The sequence below is a fragment of the Dermacentor andersoni genome, chromosome 9 (genome assembly GCF_023375885.2).
Source record: "Dermacentor andersoni chromosome 9, qqDerAnde1_hic_scaffold, whole genome shotgun sequence".
NCBI classification, from domain to species: domain Eukaryota; kingdom Metazoa; phylum Arthropoda; class Arachnida; order Ixodida; family Ixodidae; genus Dermacentor; species Dermacentor andersoni.
Window position 1 is genome coordinate 31575832 of NC_092822.1, and position 23169 is coordinate 31599000.

Sequence of the window (23169 nt, forward strand, 5' to 3'; positions counted from 1 at the left end):
CACATCTGAAGTAATAATTGAGGTATTTGTTAAACAGTCCACATCTTTGGGGAAAAGAAGTTGCCAGTTTTTTGCACGACTGAGTGCTGCAGGGTAATGCTTACGGTATTAGTAATGAGAGAGCGTAAGTCAATATGCCCTTGGTATAATAAGTGGTCGCTCCGTATGCTTTCAACAAGATATGCAACACTGGCCGTATACTGTACGTCCCATATTCATCTACGAACAGTTTCTTTTGGTTACCCCAGTTCTGATCTCACTGTGATCCAATTAGCTTGCAATGATTACGCAACATCATTTCGATTTCAATTCTTCAGGAACCACGTTACTCCGTGAAAGCAAATGCAACTAAATTAGGACCGCTTGAAACGTGTAATTACATCAGATACAGAACCAAACACTAAAAAAAAAGAATTCTGCATCCTTACCTTGAGGAAAAGCGTCTGCACCCTGCCACAGAACTTTCCGGTCTCTTCCTCTATGATTGAGTAGATAAGATCTCTCGCAGGTATGCGGTGGTACGCGACCCGTTTGCCGCCGCTTATCATCCACACGAAAACATCTGGCAGGGAATGTTGAGGCTGCAGGCAACATCAGAATAAAACCACATGTGATGTGCAGGTTTCCACAAATATATGTGCATGTTTCTATTTATATGTGTAATCAGCTATATCAACGTTGTTAAGGAAAGTGGTTGTTGCCTTCACGTGAACAATTCCTTTTGTCGAAAGTTTGAGCTTTATCGGAAGACTCCCCTTATTCGGCTATATTTGATTGATGGTCTTCTTATGCTAACGATGATAGTGATCACCGCCTTTGCCTTCTTCTTAAGATGTTGATTATAACAGTTACGGCCTTAAGCTGGTGATGATCATGACCTTCAACATCACCTTGTATTCCTGCTTTCAACTTCATCACCTGCCCCGTTGGCCTTAACCAGGACTCTGGCTTTTTCAGTTCGTTTTACAATGGGTATCAGCAAGTCGGCGTCGCAATAGCTGGCGAAGCAAATGATCAGGTGACAAAAACTTTCACGTGTAATGGAAATGTTTGGTGACGTACGTCGTCGACGAGTTCGGCCATCTTCTGCAAGAGACCGTAGGTGCTCCTGAGTTTTTCTTTAAACGAGTTCTTCGTGACGAGCGCTTTCATAGTCCTTGCCATACTTCGTACGTGATCCTGCAGGAGGGCAAAAACAGAAGCAACCAGAAGGAAAATGAGCAGCCTGCCTTCGGAAACTCGTAGCTGGTGCACTGAGTTGAACGCCTGATTCAAGCGCTTGCATCACAAATCATGTGTGTAGCGCGAATCACACAGTTGCCACTATTTTCATTATTAGCGCTTCGCGCTCCCTCGCATTGGACTATTTGGGCGTGTTAGACTCGAACCTCGTTTTAACGAAGTTGAAGGGGGAGCCAACATTACTTCGTTATATCAGTTACTTCGATATCTCCGTTACTTCGTTATATACTTTATTGCCATTTACTGTAATCTAAGGCTAATGAGCTGCACAATTTTAAACATGTAAATAAGAAGACGGTTTTGCGGCCCGCGGAACCGCTGCGCGCAACGCCTGCAATGAAATTTGAATAAAACAACAAAAGAATATTCATCCTCTGCAACACGCAAATATTCTTTTGTTGAAACCAACCAGCTACCTCGCTAAATTGGTTCGAGTATTTCTTTTCTCTTGCATACTTGTGTGGGTAATTTTTATATTTCCTGGACTATTGATTTGGGGCTCTATAACGTTAAGCTATTCTAAACTTTTCTATTTGAATTCTGCAATCAGCCCTCCGCGATCGGTCAAAAACTTTTTTGGACCACCCCCACTTCGCCTGTCTGTCACACGACGTCACGAAAACCTTGCTATCTCCCCATCTGATATGACGAAAACCTTGCTATCTCCCCATCTGATATTGGAAAGAACAAAACAAAATGGTTAGATCTGATTCGACGCCTTTTCGGAATTAGCCCTCGGATATTGGTCGAAAATTTTCGCTTGACACCCACTTCACCTGCCTGTTACGTGACGTCACAAAACCTCGAAAACTTATACGTCAAAGTGACGTGTACGCGTCAAAGATGCATTACTATGCCGAACGAAACTGAATTTTCTTCGGAATAGCCGTAGGCTGCCCCGTTTTGAAAAGAATAAAAGGCGGCTGCCGCTGATCGCTCAGGCACTGGCTACTCGCATCTGCCCGAGAGCATGGATTTATTTGCATACAATAAAGTTTCTTGCGTGGCCCTGTAACATTTTCGAGCACTCTCAGCACGTTTACGACTTCGTTGTGCCAACTCTTGCTTGCTGAGGATCCGTTTTAGAAGCATTCTTACCCTTCCGTTGCACGGCGCCATGATTTTCGACCACTCACCAAAGGAAAGCGGACCAATCAAAGACGCCAGTACCACCCTCTTCATCCGGTTATTGATTTTCGGTACACTGGCTAGGCCCCATCGAATCCCTCTCCACTTGAGCGTGCTCCTCGCCTCTTGACAGCCAATTAGACAAGACAAGCCGCTCAGTGTAGGCAACGTTATTCGTTTTTAAAGCAAACGAACGTGACCTACTATAAACGAGGAGAGCGTTTGATTGGTCTGTTCAGACAACCCTGTGGGTCATCGCCCGATGCTTTCGTCGGCGGTTACACAGATTTGACGTCAGGAGATCGGAATAAAAACGTATTGGAATAGTTTTACCTTATAAGGCCATCGATTACGTCTATGCGACAGCGTTCATTCACCTCGTCCTTGTTTCTTCATGGTAACGCCTCGATGTTAGGCCAAACCCTTATTATGGTTATGTGCCCCATAGTCAACTCAAGAACAACTTACCATTTCGCGTTGGCAGTGCTTGAGGCGCTCCTTGTCCAGTCTGGTCTTGCCTGTGGGCCCTTGACTCTTTGCTTGGTTAAGATAGCGCCTGTGCAGAGAGAAAAACGAACATTACTAGGTTCTTTTTAATCTGAACGGTGGATTGTATTCGCGGATTGATTGTATAGTGGACGGCTTTCTTATTACACCCGTCACATTGCCAACGAACGGGCATATACAATGCGTTATTTTCTGCTGAACGTTGTTACTGCATGTCATGAAAATCGGGACACCTTCTTTCCTTGGGTTGCTGCTTTATTACTCTGCCAAGTAAGGAACAGCTATTAGCTCATATTATACAGTTAACAAGTCGCCTGCATATGTTTTACTTGAACAACAGCGATAGGGAAGCAAAGGGAGATCGTTCCTCCTAGTGGACATCGTAATCCCTCAACGTTTGTAAGTAGTAACTAGCGATATTGCTGTATATCCCAATTACCCGTTCCTATGATGCACCGCAACGCAACGCCATGTGAGCTAATTAATACGCATTAATCAGAATAAGTCTGGAAGGTAATTCGTTATTCATATATATCTGATTTGCACCGCGATGCGGGCATAGAAATGAAACAAATGAAAAAGCGAAAAGGAGTACCCGAACAAGAACGAGAAACAGCACTGGTGCTTTCTAAAAAAATGTCGTTTATATATATATATATATATATATATATATGCGCACAGCATAAAGGCGATTGATGAAAAACAAGAGAGATGTCTTAAAGAACGCTTACTCATGCACTGTAGGCGAGCTATGATGGTGATGATGGTGATGATGATTCGATATACGCAGGCTATCTTATGCCACTACACTTACTCTGCTCCAGTATACAGTTCTTCAAGGACACCTCTCAATCGACGGTCGGTGTGAGATTTTTCGAGACGTATCATTTCTTGAATGTCCGCGAGGCCCGCTTCCTGCGAGAAAGTAGACCGAACTTTGCCATTCAGAGAAGCGATGGTTAAACAGCCAGAACAAATGCTTAGTAACGAGACGCTTTCACCACATAAGTTACGACGTGAACGGATTAGCATTCAAAGGAGACGCAACGGGCGCGCTTGTGCAGTTTTTTGAGGAAATGTACTTTACTGTCGCGAATATGAATCACACGCACGAAGAATGAGAAGAAAGGTGGTTAACCGAGAGGTGCGATATTTATTAATCATATCATGAGAAGCCAACAAACAAACACAGCAAGGACAACATAGTGGAAATTATTTGTTCTTACTGATTGAATTAAAGAAATGATAAATTAATTGCAATCAAAGTGGAGGAAAAAACAACTTGCCGCAGGTGGGGAATGATCCCACGTATTCACATTACATGCGCAATGCGAACATCACACGCGTAATGCGAAGACATGGGATCGTTCCCCACCTGCGGCAAGTTGTTTTTTCATCAACTTTCATTGCATTGAATTTATCATTTCTTTAATTCAGTTAGTAAATACAAATAATTTCCCCTACGTTGTCCTTGGTGTCTTTGGTGGCTTGTCATGATACGTACGAAGAATGCGACACAGAAGAGAAAGCACATGTGTATATGTGGCTTCGCTTCTGTTTTACTTCGTTTTGGGCCTTTAGGCACATATACGCAAATCGCACTACGGTTATAAAGCGTCAGGACAGCTGCATTGCTCGTCACCTAGAATGCTTCATGTTGTGAAGTAGAACAAATGCAAAGGCGTGTGACAGAAGGCACATTTGATTATCTTTATAAAAAGAAATGATGGAGTCTTGGCTTTAGTTTGTCCGGAAGGGGGGGGGGGGGCAAACGTAAAAAACAGAAGAAACGCGCACGCACACAAGAACAAAACACACGAACAAAACGTGTATAACGCAGATAGTGTTGTTTACTTATTTTATTTATTTATTTGTACTTACAGAAGCTGAAAGGACTATAACAGGTGTGGGCAGAGGGAAATGAGCGGCAAAATACGTACAACATAATTCCACGAGCGTGCCTTCGTAGTGCAACAGTGTTGGGAAAGACACGAACGAGAGAAGAACACAAGGACAGCGCTAGTAATTGCGTGCTTCTTTCGTCTGCGCTTTTTTCTTGTTTTTGTGTCCTTCTTTCGTCCGTGTTTTTCCAGCACTTTCTCATTGTGAAGTTATCGAGCCAACTAGCTAGCGACCAGACCTTATTAGGCCGCGAGTGCGCAATTAGAGTAATTGGCTACAGCAGAATGCAAAAATTGCAAGTAACACAATAATTCGAAGAATAGAAAAAGCACAAACAAATCTATCTACGCACTGCCTATGACATCCACAAAGTGAGACATAGTTAATTCGCGAATTTCCCCGTACGGTGAATGCCAATGTTATATCTTTCGGGGGATCAACTGCGTTTGAATGTACGCGTACGGTGTAGTTTGTATTAAAGAACAATGGCGTTGAAAGCAAGTATGTGTAAATGTTTTACCAAGCGCAACTTCAAGCGCTCGGAACGAAAAACATGCACACAAGCGTTCGTCTTACCAGCTTCTCTTTCACCCTGAGGATCATGTTGGAGTTGTATAGCCGTCTTCGATAGTCTTGCCACGTGCTCTTAACCCACAGACAGGGCTTGTTGTCCCCGTATGGTAGGTGGTAGTAACACCTGCGGACAGCGAACGCACAAGGTGAAACAAACCAATGAACTGGCCTTTCTCGTTGTAACGTTGTTGTAACGTTGTTGTAACGTTGTTGTAACGTTGTTGTAACGTTGTTGTAACGTTGTTGTAACCTTATTGTGACATTATAGTAACGTTGTTGGGCTTTGTAACTGGCAAGTCGGCCGCTGCCAGGGAACGTTTCATATAAAGCATTATAATGACTTTTTGCATTATTTGGGACTTGCCGTTCTGAGGAGCGGGGATGAAGGCAGGGCTGAGAGTCTTGAGGAGAAATGCTGAGTGTTTCAGCGAACACTTTCAAAAATTTTCAAGCATTACTTGTGGCAGGTAGCACAATTATAGTCCTTGCGCTGGTCTACTGGGAGAGGCGAACATTACTTGTACAACAAACTAAAATGAATAAACAACTAATTAACAAAAATTCAGTGATCAAGTTTTTAACCAATTACCTTGTGGCACATGTTGCAATTTACAAATTCTAGCGGGTGAGACTGCAAGGCATATCTACTTGAAAAGAGTTTGCGTGGATAGGACTATTTACGATATACGCCGTCAGACTTGCGGTAAGAATGCACTGTCGGTCCATTTACTTCTGTAACAAAACATCGTTTTATGCACTGTTGCTAACTGGCACGCCGATGCATTTAGCTGCAAAGTTCTAGAATTGATATCTCGTAACTGGTGTCAGCCTGAGCATTCGTTCCAAGTGGATCCATTTTGCGAACTCCACGGCTAGAATTTGTCACTTGCAATATGTGCCGCAAAGTAATTTCTTATAGAAATAATTATTGATCTGCTGTTAATTAGTGAATTATACATTGCAATTTTTCGAACAAGTGATGTCCATCTCTTCAAGTAGACTACATTATGCAGTAGAATTGTGCTATCTGCCCGAAGAAAATTATATAATATAGCTACATTATTTATGTTAATTATTAATGGCACTTCGAAGCTCGCGCAGACCCTTCATTCACCGCAATAGATGGCAATTCGAAGGTATCATGTGAGTGGTCGCGTTCACTTGAATGCGACAAGCGGCGCACCGCATCGCATTTCCGGAGCATCGCATCGCTGTACACGGCGACGATGCTCTAGTAGGGCGAATCGCACTAACGCGCCAGGAGAGAGGGTAAGAGATGGAGACGGGTAGGCCGACTCACGCGGCGCGCGCAGGGCGCTGTCGTGTCGCATCGAGGTGGAGGGGAAATACATTGCAAAAGTGAGACGGCTGCCGGGGCTTGCGCACTGCTCGACTCGCCAGCAAAGCGTACTCGCCGGAGACATGTTCCGGCTTGTTTTTTCGGACGACGACGCATGCGCCGCGTGTGAAAGCTGTCGCCCTAGTATTAAGAGGAAGCTTTAAGCTCGGGCCCAACTCCGACGAGACCCATTCGAACACATGTAAAACGCAGAAACGCTTTTATGAGATAACCCCTGGACCGATTTGACTGAAATTTGTTGCTTTTGAGAGAGAAAGCTGAATTCTAGTGTCTATTGGAAGCGAAATTTGGATTTATGGCCCGAATTTCGTCAAAAGGATTTTCAAAAAGTTCCAAAATTCGAAAAAAAATAGAAGCAAGAAAATTACAAATTATAGCTCTGTATGAAGAACGGGTATCGTGGTTCTGCAAACACCATCCATGAGATAAGTCAAAGCGGACAAATTATATATGTCGATTTGTAGCTTAGGTGAATTTGTTGCGTTGTGTACTATGGTTCCGCAAAAGCTGTATTTCCATATTTTTTGAGGTTCATGTGAAATATAACAATTTTGTGCGCTTTAGATGCACTATTAGATGCAATTCACAAAATTGTTATATCGCTTTTCATTGGTGAATTGAAGAGTTGGACACTTCATAGTTTCGTATTCGCCAATTTTTAATCAATAATTGACACCCTAAATCAAAAATTCGAATCACACAGTCACTGGAGTTCAATTGTTTCTTTTAAATGCAAAGAACCTCGTAAAGTTTGGTGTAGCGGTTGTCGAGAAAGACGAATTCTCCTTTTACATGTATTTAGATGGGAACACCCGAGCTACAGCTTTCTAGTAAATGCGACAGCGCTACTTCCGCGTTTACATAAATGTGGCCTTTAATCTAATCCTTTGGCGCCCGTTCCACATCTTTTCTCGCTTGCGTCGGTCACCTGTCCGAGGTGACGGGCTTGACCGGGTGGCTGGTGGAGTGCGAGATGACCGGGTCGACGACCACGGACTCGAGCAGTGCTGTCCTCTCGTCGTCCCCGCCGCCACCGCCGACGCTGGAAGAGTCAAGCGAGTCGTCTTTCCACTTGCTCGCCCCGTCCAGGGTGTTGCCCGAATTGCCTGCGACACACAACGGCGATCTCTTAACACGAGGCGAAGAGGCGCATCGTGAAATCGACTGTCTGTGTGTGCCAGATGTGCCTTCCTGTTGTCCTCGTTCAGCTTGCGCTACAACAAAATAAGATATGCCGTACCAACAAGCCCCTATAGCTGCCCTCATCGGCTTCACCTCTCGTTCAACGGGCTCTTTTAGCGCTGTGTGTGCCAGATGTGCCTTTCTGTTGTCCTTGTTCAGCTTGCGCTACAACAAAATAAGATATGTCGTTTCAGGTCGAAGCAAGGAAAGCGAGACCAAGAGTGCGAGAGGGCGCACAGTTGAGATGATAGAGCGCGTCGAGAACGAGGCGGCCATGACGTGTCTCTGGCTCCGCCGTCACTTCCGGCGCGTGCAGCCCTAAAGAAACGTAGCCTTCGAGATTCATCGTTGTCATTCATCATTGACGTTTTCAACGCGATGCAAGCTCGAGGTTCTACAGAACGTGCTGGGCACACGGCACCGGCAAGCACCAATCAAATCCGCCTTGTCAGTACTCTTGCGTGCACGTTCTCAATGCGTACGTTTTACATTCAAAGCGCGCAGTAGTTACGCCTATACCTCTTTGAGAGGCATTACACGTCGTGTGCGGACGCGGTCACCTTAGTTTGATAGTCGGGACACCGAACAAGAAAATGTGAAACTTTCTCCTGTTAGAGAGAATGCGACTCACCTATGCTCAGCTCAAAGTATATTGGCTTCTCGCCAACTTTCCTGTCGATCATGGAGGCTTCTAGAATAGCCCCGAAAAGGAGAAAATTCTCGGTCTTTGCGTAGGAGGCCTGAAAATGATAAGGAAGACGGTATTATGACTCGAGTTTGGCGAAAAACGAACTAAGGGCCACACTTGTAAAACACGCATTTACGCACGCATCTGTTTACATAAAGAAGAAAAAGGAAATAGAAGCCATGCATGCATGAGCGCAAGCGTTCTGAAGGTACTGATGCAGTCTGTGACACAATCGAAGGTGTGAATATACGTTCATATACGATAGCACAAAGATAATTGTATGACAGACAAGCAAAACCTGTGTTATCTGTATAGATTCGTTCGTTCTTTCTTTCTTTATTTATTTATTATTACACGTTCTTGAATACAATACATAAAAATATAGAAAACTGGTTAAAGCTGGTTCGGAAACCTGCGCCGATAAAACGTTTGGACTATTTACGCAAACTACGAGCAAGCTTTAGAGTAAAATTAGCGTACACAAAAGGATTAGGCGCACACAAACGTTCTATAATGGGCATCGACCAACAAACCCAACAGAAACTCTCTTGGGGGCCGAATCTCTTCGCCTGTGCTCACATAGCGTTCACAGTGTCAATTTAATATAATTTTCCGTTCATTCTGCGGAACTCGTGTTTATTCTTTGAGAGTGTAGATTCATATAGGCGCGTAGGCAATGTCATGCATGTGTATGTGTTTCTTTTTTGTGCGATATGCCTCCACCACTTCCACCAGTGCTGCCCGCTCAGCGTGAAACAAATAATAAGCACGTATGCCGCAGGGCAAACTGCTTGCACAAAAAGGAAAGTGCTATTCTTTTTCCCGTTCTTAACTATTCTTCCCACCAGTGGCAGATTGTCTTTTCGTCCATTTTCATCTGCGTTTCCCTTACTATTTCTATTAGTTCTACAACCCAATTTAAAGGAGAACCAGTTCATTTCCCTATTTTATTCCTTGACTTTCTTGTTTCCTGGATTCTTGTGGTTGTATATTACAAAAATCGAGTCCGCTCAGTTCTCCTTATCCTTCTCTCAGAAACAACTAAAAAGGAAGCTTGCAGAGTGACGAACGAGAACGGATTTGCGTGGACCTTAAAACGCGGAATTCTCTCCAAAATTTACCCCCAGGAAACTCTGGCGCTAGGTGTCCACGAGGGCCTTCGAGTGCGGCAGTTCAGTCTGCGCAGGAACGGCCAGCAGCACACGTCATTGTCCCACATTTCGCATTTCAAGCTTCGAACGGCTTCCATATTTTAGCAAATAGATTATTTCCAATGAGAGTTAGCGTTACAAACGCGACAATTCGCAATGATAACGCATTTGCGTAGAGACGACTAACTTCCTTTGCGTGCTTGAATAACTGTTCGTATTGGGAAGCTTATAGAAGAGAAAGGGTAATAAAAGAAAAGGCCGCCTGAATGTTTGAAGCCATGAACATTAAGAGTAGGCATAATATTGCCACAAACCGTCACTCCCGTGGCAGGTGACCGATTGCGCCCGTCGGAGTTCCCTGTAGTTAATTTGTTCTGGGTAACTCTACGACCGTAAACGGCGCCGCTGATCGGCATCGTGCACTCACCTCGTTCACGGTCGGTGTGGGTTCGAGTTCGACGCTGGACTGCGTCATGTCGAGCGCGTCGAAGATTTCTGTGCGCACGGCGATCAGGAGTCGCCCCCGGTACATGACCCCTTCGCCGAGGCCGTCGTTCAGCGGCGCGTGCTCTTCGAAGAGAGACTTCTCGCGCGTGGAGCCGTACAGGTAGATGAAGGATGGGCCGAAGGTCGGAAGGAAGCCTGCGCCAGAAAAGACAAGAAAGAGAGAAGATGATTGATCGATTAATTGTTTGTTTGTATGATTGATTCACTGACTGAATGACTCACTGACAGACTGAGTGATTGATTGAACGTCTGATTAACTGATTGACTAAATGTTCAAATAATTAATTGACTTTTCGAGTCCGAGATCAATTAACTGACTGAATTATTCACACTGAGTAGCTGATCGATCGATTAGACCGAGTTGTGAATGAGCAATTGAATCGCGTCTTGGAAAATCTTGAAACGAATACGTTGCCGTTGCTTTTTCGCAGAACGTTAACTTGTGGCATGAGTCATGAGTGGAAGCATGACTCGAGGTGAGTCGAACAGCAGCCATTAAGAAGTTCGCTACCGCGCATGGGTGAGACGTTCGCAATAATAAATGAAAGACGGCACTGTAACAGAAAAATAGTTATTTCTATATAACCTGAAAGAAAGGTCTGGCAGTTTAAAATAAAGGAGACATATCTTCAGTTACCGTTTAACAGATCTACGAGGGGCCTGTGTCCGGACTACGTTCTACCTGTAGTTGACTTTAGCAAATCTATGCAGTTGGATTTATACTCACTGATGCGCGCTCTGAATAAACTTCATCTTAAACTACAGGCTCAGTTATTAGGCCCACGAGGATGCGCTCTAGTATCCAATCTTGTTTGTGCTAGCACAAACGACGCGGTTTGAGTATGACAACTAAAAGCAGTCATGGCCTCGAGTGTGTGTGAATGTATGTGAATACGTAGACCGGACGTTCCGCTTTGGTGTGTGTAATTGGCGCCTAAATATGGTTTGTAAAACCAAGTTCTTGCTGATTTTATATTTATTTAAAGGGAAACGTCGACATTTCCGTTTTCCGTCCTTTCCATTATATTTGAGTGTACGAGTGAAAACAAATGCCATGTTAGGAAGCTGATACCAACGTCAAGCCTCAATATTTTGGAAGGTTTCCGTCCGAACTCTTATCATCATGCCAATGATGTCAAATAAAAGCGACAAACTGTTTCCGCGTTTGATTCGCGTATCCATAGAGTTTCGTGGCTTTCCATAGTCAGCGACACCCGAAGGGTTACAACGTTATACGTACGCTGGGGAACTGAATCGCAGTTGGCATAGATGCGCCAGCCAAGTATGTTCGCTTATTCACCTTGTGTTAAGCGGTTTCATGTGTTCAAAACAACTGTTTTCCCATTTGGCGGTGAGGACAAAGCATCACCACAAATAAATGTTTTTTTCGCTTTTTTCTGTTCAGATTGGCCTTTCAGGATATAACCTGAACGTTTAGGGCAAGTTTTATGGGTGATCGTTACACCAGCCTTGAGCGAAAGGTAATATTTTAACCTGAAAACACGAGCTTCTATTCTCCTTTTAGCCTAGCATTTAAAGTAGCAGAGCAAAACGAATCTAAGTGAACTCCGGCTGGTTCGCCTTTGTCGGCTACAGCATACAGAAAGTGGCCAGGCGGAGAAGTGCGTTTGAAACAACCCATTCCCCGTACGGGTCTGTCTTTCTGTCACTAGTTACGGGACGAAGCCTGAAAGTCTAGGCAAACTTCACGGGTGACGCTAATGGTCACTGCTTAGACAAACGAAACACTTTAGCTTGGAACAACTACCTTCTATTTTTCAATTAGCCTAGCACATACGTTAGCAGAGCAAAGTCATCGAGCTGTCATCGGGACTGCAGCTGAGTAAGCTCTCTTTCGTAGGGGAAGCACTTTTTTTTGTTTCTCTATGGGGGAAGGAAGGGCCTATGCACTGCGTTTTTGCGGGTGGAGCTTGAGCGCAAATCGTAGGTTGTCACCGAGAATAGACCCTTTTTGTCCCCATTGTGGCAGCAGTGCATTCATGACCCCAGGAAACTTCCGGTCATGCATTTTTTACAGTCAAGTTAGCCAAGTAAAAGGGAATATTTTGTCGCATATTATACAGTAGGCACATATTCTTGATATGTTCAGATATAGAGAACGTGTGCCGTACGTCCAGCTCACGCATGTGCTTTTATTTTGTTGCACTTAACAAAATTTACCTGCTGTACACTCTGACTTTCTAGCAAAACTGATGGCACCTGGAAGGTTCTATAAATTTATAGGCTATAGTAACTTGTGTTGTTCCAGAGGGCTTAACCGGAATTCTTCTGGGAAGTATGTTTGTAAGCAGAGAAATAGTCTATAGTGCAAGAAAAAAAATACGCTTGTGCGTTTACACTTAGGTGCACGTTGAAGAACCTCCGGTAGTCGAAATTATAATGGAGGACCACACTACGGCGTGCTTCGCAATGAGATGGCGGTTTTGGCACCTAAAACCCCAGAATTACTTTTAAGTTTATTTTTAAGGATTAGCTAAGTTCACGCAGAATCCGTTAAAATTCATGACGTCACAGCAACCTGCTGCGAGTATATGAGGCCAATAAAATTTACCAATACAGACGAGCTTGTTTTCTTTCTCGTATACCTTTAACAGTACACCAAGCTGTAACCATGGTGAAGCCTACGATTCGTACCTTTATCGCCTTCGTTGGCGATTTTGGACATCTCGAGGAAGTGCGTGGCGACCACCGTGTCGTTCACGGCATCGTTGTCTCTCAGCTGAATCTTGATTCGTTGGCACAGCGGCGGGAACATCTCCGTAAACGCGAGCTGCTCATTCCACACGGGAGAGCAGCAGGATTTCTTCACTGTTGTTCGCCCCTGTAAAGGTCGCTCTGTTTCAAGTACAGGCTGTGACAGGTGAAGCGCACTTACAAAGCGTTATGCCGAGCCCTATGACGTGCGTCTTTAGTTGAGAGAAAAATATTTGGGTCCTATTCACTCCAAATTGCAGTCGACAGCTTACAGTATATATATGTATATATTAACGAGTTCAACTGTGAGTAGTTTTTGCGTATGTCGGGCCTCGTTGTTTCTGACCAGCAGCGTTCTTCGTCTTTAGGATAGGTATATACTGCATGTATGTACCATAAGCGACACGGTATATATCATTCACAATCATGAAGACAACGGACAATGGTATCAAAGAAAAATTAGGCAAATTACTTGTTCTTTAAGAGAAATGTATAAATGGTGAATAAAGGGATATGAAAATACATGAAAAAACAGGTTGCCGCAGGTGGGATACGAAACCATATTTACCATTGATACATTCAACTTTAAAAAACAAATAATTTAACCACCTATTGGTTTCCTATGATCGTGACTGAAAATCGGGTCCATCGAGTCTACCTTGTTTTTTTCTTTTTTTCTTTCTTTTTTTTTTTGCTCACGACATCGACTAAATGTCTAGCGAACGAAATGATATGTACTTCTCAAATGTCATGAAGGGCCCCATAAAAACTAACCATGCGTATAGTACATTGGTTAAATTTCACGGGCTTATAAACTAAGTAACATACGGTGCTTTCTTGTACGGTTTAATTTTTCTTTGATACCATTGTCCGTTGGCTTCATGATTGTGAATGATATATACCGTGTCGCTTATGGTACATACATGCAGTATATACCTATCCTAAATGCGATAAGGTATATACTCCAACAATACATAATGTGTTGAATGCAACTATTGGCAGGAAACTTAGACGTCGTGACGTGACTCTCACTAAACTTCTCAAATGTCATGAAGAAGGGCGCCATAAAAACTAACCATGCGTATATTACATTGGTTAAATTTCATGGGCTCATAAACTAAGTAACATACGGTGCTTTCTTGTACGGTTTAATTTCCAAGAGGAGTCAATGGCACCCTAAACATCCTAGACCTCATGAATATGTGCATCCAGAAACAAATAAAGCGTGCTGTATAGCGCCCACATTACATGTTACTCCTTGTAAAAGCCTATTCAAAAGAAAGTCCCCGTTCATGAACTTTCTGAGAAGAGTAATATTAGACGACTCTAAAGCGATTGATTGATTGATTGATTGATTGATTGATTGATTGATTGATTGATTGATTGATTGATTGATTGATTGATTGATTGATTGATTGATTGATTGATTGAGATTGGTTTGTAGCAGTACACTGTTTTATGATGTGTCGGAAATGGCCCCTCAGTACTGGTTTGTAGGCTACTTCGCCCGCTTTTCTGAACAGTTTCTTTACTTCTTTACCGTGTCCATAAACAGCCACTTGCCTAAGTAATGGTACACAGTTAGAAAGGTAACAAAATAAGAAATGCATAAATAAAGAGCAGGACAATACTATAACATACTTAAAAAAAAAACTAATATCAGGTATGTGCGGCATAATGGCAACAATTGAACAACGCAACACAGTGTTACGCCGCTATATTGTCTTTCGCTCCAAATTAGCATGAGCAGGCAATGATCGATCCATAGAAAAGAAAAACAGGGAAACCTGGTTTATGCAACAGAATAAGCTTTCAAGTATGCTACACCTAGACGAGAGACACATATTTCTACGCTATTATGATCAGTTAGGACTCGTGCAAGGAATGCACCGAAGCACTTGAAAGCGATAATTCCTACACACCCAAAAAAAGAAATAATTGATATCTCTGTTTCTGCCGACTCATGCGTCGTTTTATCTCCAAACAAAGATCTGCCGTATGCCTAAACAGACAATTTCACCGTCTTTCTCAACAATTCGACTTTTTGGGTAAAGGGGGCAAATGATTAACAATTAGGTAAGCTTTTCATTCTCCCTCTCCCACTCGGGAAACCATGGCCGCGCACACTCACGGTGAGTCCGGCGAAGGACACCTGCACGTAGGGGTCGATGAGCTCCCGGGTCTCGCCCGAGAAGGCCCTCTTGACGTTGGCGACGAGGCCCGAGTTGACCCTGGGCAGGCCGTCGGCCCGGTACACGCGGACGATGAAGCGGGCGTGCTGGCGTTCCGCGGGGACGCCGTCCGGCAGGAGTAGGTTCCTGCTCGGATCACACAATTCGCACGTTAGAGAAGGCACGTTTGGAACGGGTGAGATAATACTTGACACAATGAGGGTCTTCTTGCCCAACTAGCTGTGTAATAATTCACGGTAATTATCCTGCGTATATAAAAAAAAAATTATAAAACCGTCCAGATCGTCTATAGACAATGACACTTGTGTGCTCGTCGGACGCACATGAGACCGATTGGCTTGCCAGTGCTGCTTTGCGGATAATCTCTTCAGTGTCTGTTGAGAGGAGGCTGGCGAGCATCGGGCATGTGGGGTGTAAGGAAAGAAGCTCTGATGTTCACAGGTGTTGCGTTGATTGACTAGCCAACGGTGGAGGTCAGCAAAGCGTGAGGTGATTGCAGTCGTGGTGGAAAAAAGAAAGAACAGGAACGATATCAAGATAGGGTCGTCGCAACCACAAGTAACTTTACAAAATGAAGCAGAGATATGCAGAATGCTAAGTTTCTATAGTTGACACGTAATTACCTCACGCAGCGTAGGTGACTATTTGGGGTTAGCACTATTCAAAGCGGACGCCATTAGCGATCATCGTCGTCAGTAACGCTTGTGAAGCAGCACAGTTGATCGGGGAGGCGAGGGAGGAGGGGGGCATGTGGGTAATACCAAGATCATCCTGGAATGCGTCTGTGAGAACAGCTACGTGTCCAGTCGTATCATGGAAAAGGGGGCTACCCGCTATATAAACCTTCCAACATTGCCCAGAGTGTCAAGATTAAGACATTTTTTTAGTGAAGCGGTAATTTGCAGAACTGGTCAGTTTTACAGAACAATTCTAATGTGGCAGAGCAGAAAGAAGAGAGCATTCGGGCTTTGTAACACTCCATTAGGCTCGCGAAAACTGCCGACAAACAGCGAAAAAGAAAGAAAGAAAGAAAGAAAGCAAGAAAGAAAGCAAGAAAGCAAGAAAGAAAGCAAGAAAGAAAGAAAGAAAGAAAGAAAGACGTCCTTTGTTGTTTGTACCCATTTCATGAGACATTTCTTTTATTCGCGTGCGTAAATTTTTTTGTGGGAATCCTTAGGCAAAGTGAACGTGTAGCTACAGTCAAAATAGCCCCAACCATCGGATAGCTTCCCTATATCTTTGTTACCTCAGACGCAGCGAAGTTTTACCTTGCTGAATGAAAGACTACAAAAAAACATACACAAACAGACTGAGGAACAAGGCGGGCTGACAGCGCCTAATTTACGCGTGGCAAGACAGACAGCAATGTGCAAGACAAATGGGATCAGGAAGAAGTAGAGACAGCGAAGGCTGCAGTAACAGTGCCAAATCAGATAACACGATGTCGCTGCCACCGCGTTAATGTAGTCCTGTGTCAGCGGAAACCAGACGACGTGAAAGCCTCAGGGGCACATTATTTTTTTCTTTTGTCCCTCTTCGTGGCAAAAAATTTTGTTTTGTCTTTTTATCACGCTAGCACTTTATGCTCTATTACTCCTTAGCTGTTCAGCCCGGTTCTTTTGTGACTCACATATATATATATATATATATATATATATATATATATATATATATATATATATATATATATATATATATATATATATATATATATATATATATATAACACGTTGATGCGGAAGAAATTAAATATGCGCTGCTTTCTGCTATTTTCCTAGGATGGTGGCTCGGGGCTTTACTGTATATGTGAGGGAACATTCATATTCGGGTGCGCGTACACTGACTCTCCTTCTCTCTCCCATATAATTACTTCCCCCTTTCTCCTTCCCCACGCTCAGGTTAGTAAACCAAGCGCGACCTTTGTGAACCTCCCAGTCTTTATTTTCTCTCCTTCTCTCTCTCTCTCTCTCTCATTTCAGTCCTTGCCAGCCAGTGTGTTTGTTACGGGCTTTACTTTCACTATCTTCAGTACTTGTTAGTAAATTGGGTCTTACTTATCCCGCCTTTAACATTTCAAGGCGGCCCTTTCCGTTCCCGCCACCTTCTCCGTCATACCCTCTAATGTCATTTTACACAAGTTCCAGCTATTAGCGGAACACTTTCGCATATATTTTCCCTACACCTATATAGAACGGCGTTCCACGTAAAATAACAATACGTGTGTGAATCATGTGTGACATCGATCTCAAATATGGTTTCAGTTACGGGTGCGTAGACGAGTGTTCAATATAATAGGATAATATTTTACATGTTTGTCAAACAGTGTTCAGTAACATCGGCTATTTCATTGGAACACATGTTTGTGTTCATGAGAATTTGAAAAGCAGAAACCCGCCGTGGTTGCTTAGCGGCTATGGTGTTGGGCTCCTAAGCACGACGTCGCGGGATCGAATCCCAGCCACGGCGGTTTCGATGGGGGTGAAATGCGAAAACACCGGTTTACTTAGATTTAGGTGCACGTTAAAGAACCCCAGGTTGTCCGTATCTCCGGAGTCCCCCACTAAGGTGTGCCTCATAATCACATCGTAGTTTTGGCACGTAAAACCCCATAATTTAATTTCAATAATTAGAAAGCAAAAAGTTCAGATACACGGAAGGCCGTTCTTATAGCCTGTCATTTAATGCGGATCGCCGTTTCATTTAGGCGAGTGGAAAATATTTCTCAAAGTTTCCCACTTATAGCCAGAACTTAAAAAGAACTTAAGAATCGTAGGGCCAGAAATGCTTGCCTTATGATCGCTGAAATATGGCTGTCTTGAAAGCCACCTAAATAATTTCATATTAGCCCGCAATTAGAAAAAAAAAACGCGTAATACTTTATGAGGTTAATTAATTATTTCAAGTGACTACGTTTTAGTCCTCCAACAATAGTACATTATTTGCAAGTAAGCCCTGGGATGCGTTGCAAGTGGACCCATTAAATCTTCTAGAAGCACGCCTTTTATGAATCGTTCCTCTTCGTACGTTTCGAGAGAAGAAAACGCAGACATTAATTTTTTTATTAGAGGTAAAATATAGCACTTCTTACAGATCTAACTAAATTATCGGCCCAATAACGCACGGCACCGGCTGTTTAACCGCCGCTTGCCGGTTTGGTGGCACGGGGCTCTTTGCGCAACAGGCATCTCGAGCCACGTTCACATGAATGCGACAGTATAGCGCATCGAATTTCCAAGCGCATTCGGGAAAGGCGACGCGACACCGTTTACATGTAGCGCATTAACTGTCGTAAGAACTTAGCGCCACATGCGTGACCCGTAAACCTACCCTCGCCAGGCGCATTTATTCGGTGCGCCTTCCTAGCGCATTACCGCTGTTTACGTGAATGCGATGCGCTAGAAATGCGATGCGACGCGCCACTGGCCAATGCCACCTAGATAGCGCAAGGCCTGTTCACTCCGATCCATGACGTCACAAACATGGCCCTAAATTCCCATTGACAAGGCTGGGGTGACGAAAGCGGTGACGTCAAAATCACTGTTGCCTACTCGGGATCATCCCCATTGTATTCTATGGCAGCCGGGCTAGGTAACATGACGTCATAGATCGGAGTGAAAAGGCCTTGTGCTATCTAGGTGGTTTTGCACTGGCGCATTCATGTAAAGTTGGCTTCTTACGTTAGGAGCGTGAAGCTTACCCTTCTATGTCGTCGTCATCCGTTTCCTTCTTCGGCGCTGGCTGAGGGTGAAGGAGAGAACGTTGTGAGAATTACGCCACGTTTCGTCGTTACCCGCTGTGAAGGGTAAAACGTGATGCAAGCGCGATAATAACAGCGAGGCTGACATTGTCCACTGAGTTAAAAGTCCCGATGTTTAGGGGCGCTTGCCCATTCTTTATACGATGAGCGACTACTGATATCGCCTGCGATGAAACGGGTATGAATTTGATAACGTTAACGTTGGAGCACTTCGACGAAGGAACACGGATTAGTTGATGGCCCAAGCATCATGTCTAGGCATGGCGATCGCGTGCTGTAAGTGAAAAAAAAGAAGCAAGAGGAAAAAAACGCAGTTTTTTGGTTTCTAATCGGACTTGTTGCTGCACTATTCAGAAGACTATTAAAAGACTATTATGAAAGTGTAAATAAATGCTTGGTATGTAAAACGAGCAGGGAATCACGGCTTCGAAAACAAACAAAAAAGAGCTCCACTGGCAACAATTCTGATTGTCAAAATCTATACCTTTCTTCAGGCTACTCCTGAAGGATTTCTATTGGTCGAGCCGTTTGATGCTATGGAAATATTTAGGGTGGTGCGTTAGTGGGAGCAGCATTACACAACTACATACAACACGATGAAGATCTGTACAACGCTGCACATCTAGTACCACACAATCACCGACGCGATACTTCACGATGCCAAGAGTTGAAGGTTTGAAAGCAAGCGCCCAGCCTCTACTCTCAAATATTGCCTCAGCAAAAATAAAAAAATGTTACGTGAGTTTCGTTCTATCATCCACGCTGGTTTTTCTCAGTGCGTTCTTGATTTTGTTTTTCCTGCCAGTATTCGCCTACTTGCTGACGACTGTTTGGTTCCTAACACGAAGACCGTTCATCTTCAGTAGTAATTCTACGCTCGCTTTATCTAGCTTGATAAAGGTATCCGCTCATGGTTGACATGGGCTGATTTGATATCATGAGTGATGGCGCGCATGCATTCCTTAATTACCATTAAAAAAACGACGCTAACCTTTATCGTGTCCCCTTTGCCGACGACCGATATGTCACACTTGATGTAGCCCTTGGGACCAGCCGTCATGTCATCCGGGTCCGTAAGGACGGCCCACTTGTGATAGAACTGGTGCTCTGAAAAAGATGGCGACTCAATTAAGCGTTCACAGGACGATACTATTTGTACCAACCTCGCTTGACACAAACAGAAAGATGACGTTTAGAAAGCAGCTAGAAGAGTGCTTTTTTTATATATTTACAAAGCCCGTGAAGACAGTTCACCATGCATAGTAATCTGCGAAATCGGGTGTGTTTCACAACTAAACGCTGGATTTTACGAGCTATATTCAAGCTATAGCACACAAGTTACGTTCCGAATGTAGCCGTACCATAAGTAAACAATACTCATGTTTTCTTTTTTTATATTTTCTAAAACTGTCACCTCAAACTTTGCCGCCACTAGGTAACTCAAGTAAAACAGTCGAATATATCTGGCAGGCCATTGTGTTTGTTGTTTCCTATATACGCGGTTGAAAGAAGAGCCAACTTTACTAGATTTTTTAAAATTTGAGGAATCTTTTTTTTTTTTTTCTGCTGGTGCGATTCTAGTGTTTTCCTCCTGCGTACTTTTTAATGTGCACACACTGACAAGATGCCTCAAATTTTTCTATCTGCATGTTCTATTTAAACAAAGTCTGTCGAATGAAGCTATGACATAGTTCACGCTCACCACACTGTGAAAAAATTTGCTGCGTATTATATTATGTTGGCGCTTCAACGCGTAATAATAGCTTAAAGTGAACTCCTGCCAAATGTCATGCACAAAAAAAGCTTTTTTTTTTTACATTCGCAAGTGGGGACTCATTGTTTATGCTTCGAGTCTTCTAAAAAAAAAACATAACGAGAGAACCTGTTAACAGAACAAATTAAATGACATCTCTTTAAGGATAACCGCTTCTTTACCCGGCTGGTTGAAGACTGTCCCAACGTCAAGCTTGAAGCTGCCGATTACTTTTCCCGAACGAATTATGTTGCGGTTGTGTAACGCCTGCAAAAAAAAGGAAACATGTCAAACAGGATGACTTAATCCCAAAAAAAGAAAAAAAAACACATCGTCCCTGAAGAAAGTCAGTCACTGATACAGAATTGCGTCGGAAGGGGGTTTCATATTTTGAATATTTTTTTTTTGCAATGCGGTTGGAAAAGTTTGCATCAATGCGCATGCTGTATCTGTTTACGTATTTATTGTCACCATAATACAGATTAGAATTGCAAAAAGTAAAATTTAGCACCGGCTGAATAAAGGAGTGAAGAATGTTACAAAGTCGCTACGGCTTGCATAGGAACACAACGCTTTCTGATTATTGGGCGACTTGGCTGATTGTCGTCTTTGATTACCGTTACGCATTTATTCTTACACTGATCGGTGCTTACGCGACGTTAATGTTTGTAACGTAACTCTTTGATTAGATAATCACAGTCGCTGTTTCCATCAAGCCCATAGTTACGGCATCGCACACCACACAATTTTTCTATAAATCATTGCTACAGGGCATAACGCGGATGTCATACTCTACTCCAGGGCAGTTTGCCCTAACTTCTGAGGACATTGTATGAGAATGCGCACAGATCTATGTGTTAACACCGTCGCAGGAGAGTAAATGTCGACAGAATACTTTGCACAGCCAAAACAATGTAGGCACATCCGAGCGCCTGAGTGATGCCTTAGGCATGCGAAATTCTAGAGTGTTTTACACTGCGTGACGTGATTTTAAGCCAAGTGGATTGCAGCTGCCACGGAGATGCTGGTCGAGTGTTTCTTCTCGAAGCGCGGCATTAAAACATAGCAGATCGCAAAGCAACATTCGGTGTTCTGTATTTTATTTATAATACGACCATATGTTCAGTCGAACATGTGAGCTACCTAAGAAATTGCTAAAACGCGCGACACAACACTTCTCTTAAGTTATAAATGTGACCTATTCCTGCACGCACCAAGCATACATTAGGATTACTCACCGTTAGCGTGACGATTTTGTCGAACAACATTGACGGCGCCATGTGAAAATCGAAGACGAAGTACTGAAAAGAAAAGAACGAAAGAAATCTATCAGTTAGCTCTCTCTACTCGTTCTCGGAACTCTGCTTCTTTCTTCTTTTTATGGTAACTATTCTTAATTCAGCCTAACACTACTCGCAAGGAGCGCAATGAGTTATTTCGACGACTTTCCTCAGAGCGTCTGTACTCCGTTCACTTTCAGTGTGAAAGCTTTTGTTGACAGTGCGGCCTACGTCAATGAGCACTTGACGCCAGAAAAAAGAGCGCTCTCTTCAAAGGCGCTGGCTCTCAAAAACAACACAAATGGCAATTTATATGGATCAGCAACTAGCCAAATCAAGGCTAGAAAAGCTGAGAAAGCCAGAGTGTACCGCACTGCTGATGATTCAGACCTAGTGGTCACTAACTAATGGGCAATAAGTTAGTGCCTCCCTTAAACCCTTTGTTCCGTCATGGTGTCATATTACACAACGAGCGAGTTAAATAACTTCCTTCAGAATAGTAATCGCTCTCTTAATCATTTCAATGCACGCAGCCTCCGTAAACATCACGATGACTTCCAGAATCTGCTTTCAACACTTTCTTTTACGTTTTCAATCATTGTAGTCTCAGAGACCTCGAAGATGATAAAAATTTGTACTGTTTCCCTTCTTATAAAGCAGAGTATACACACAGACAGCCCAGTAACTACGGCGGTGCAGCTGTCTCTATCTCGTCTGGAAGGCCATAGAAACGAAGACTCGACCTCACGTTAAATATTCCAAACTGTGAATTAGTTTGGTTGGAATTCGATCCTAACTTTCTTAACACTGATGATAGAAACTTCATCTCTGGTTGCGTTTACCGTTCACCTTCCTCTTCATTTCCAGACTTTTGTATTTCTCTCGAAAAAAAGTTGGCAAAGTTATCCGCGGAGACAAAAAATGTCATAATTATGGGTGATATGAACATAAATTTAATGGAGTCATCCCCGACCTCTGTCAGTTATTCGTCTTGTTTCCAGAGTTTTGGTTACGAGTGTCTTATTAATATCCCTACTCGCTCAGTTCTTGGAGGTTCTAACACTCTAATCGGTCATGCATTGTCTAATCTTTTGAATCCACCTCATGCAGGAGTACTTGAAACTATCATTGCTGACCATTTTCCCCTCTTTCTGCGCACTACATCTGCACATTGCTCCTATTCCAACTCTTTCACAACTCTTTCACATAACAAAAAAGATTTGTTATGTGAA

At 43.3% G+C, this 23169-nt stretch overlaps 1 protein-coding gene across 1 annotated transcript in view; it reads right to left on the reverse strand.

The window, feature by feature from the left end:
- Positions 1-23169, reverse strand: part of mfr (ferlin family C2 domain-containing myoferlin misfire) — a 375605-nt gene that overhangs the window by 60607 nt on the left and 291829 nt on the right. The window contains exons 10-23 of the mRNA XM_050175214.3: positions 21896-21958; positions 20840-20924; positions 19896-20011; positions 18845-18885; positions 15087-15273; positions 12896-13082; positions 10161-10375; positions 8526-8634; positions 7641-7818; positions 5356-5476; positions 3692-3792; positions 2839-2926; positions 1063-1179; positions 429-581 (exon numbers count right to left, since the gene is read on the reverse strand). Of these exons, the coding sequence (XP_050031171.2) occupies positions 429-581; positions 1063-1179; positions 2839-2926; positions 3692-3792; positions 5356-5476; positions 7641-7818; positions 8526-8634; positions 10161-10375; positions 12896-13082; positions 15087-15273; positions 18845-18885; positions 19896-20011; positions 20840-20924; positions 21896-21958 (1761 nt within the window). The remainder of the gene's footprint in view (positions 1-428; positions 582-1062; positions 1180-2838; positions 2927-3691; positions 3793-5355; positions 5477-7640; positions 7819-8525; positions 8635-10160; positions 10376-12895; positions 13083-15086; positions 15274-18844; positions 18886-19895; positions 20012-20839; positions 20925-21895; positions 21959-23169) is intronic.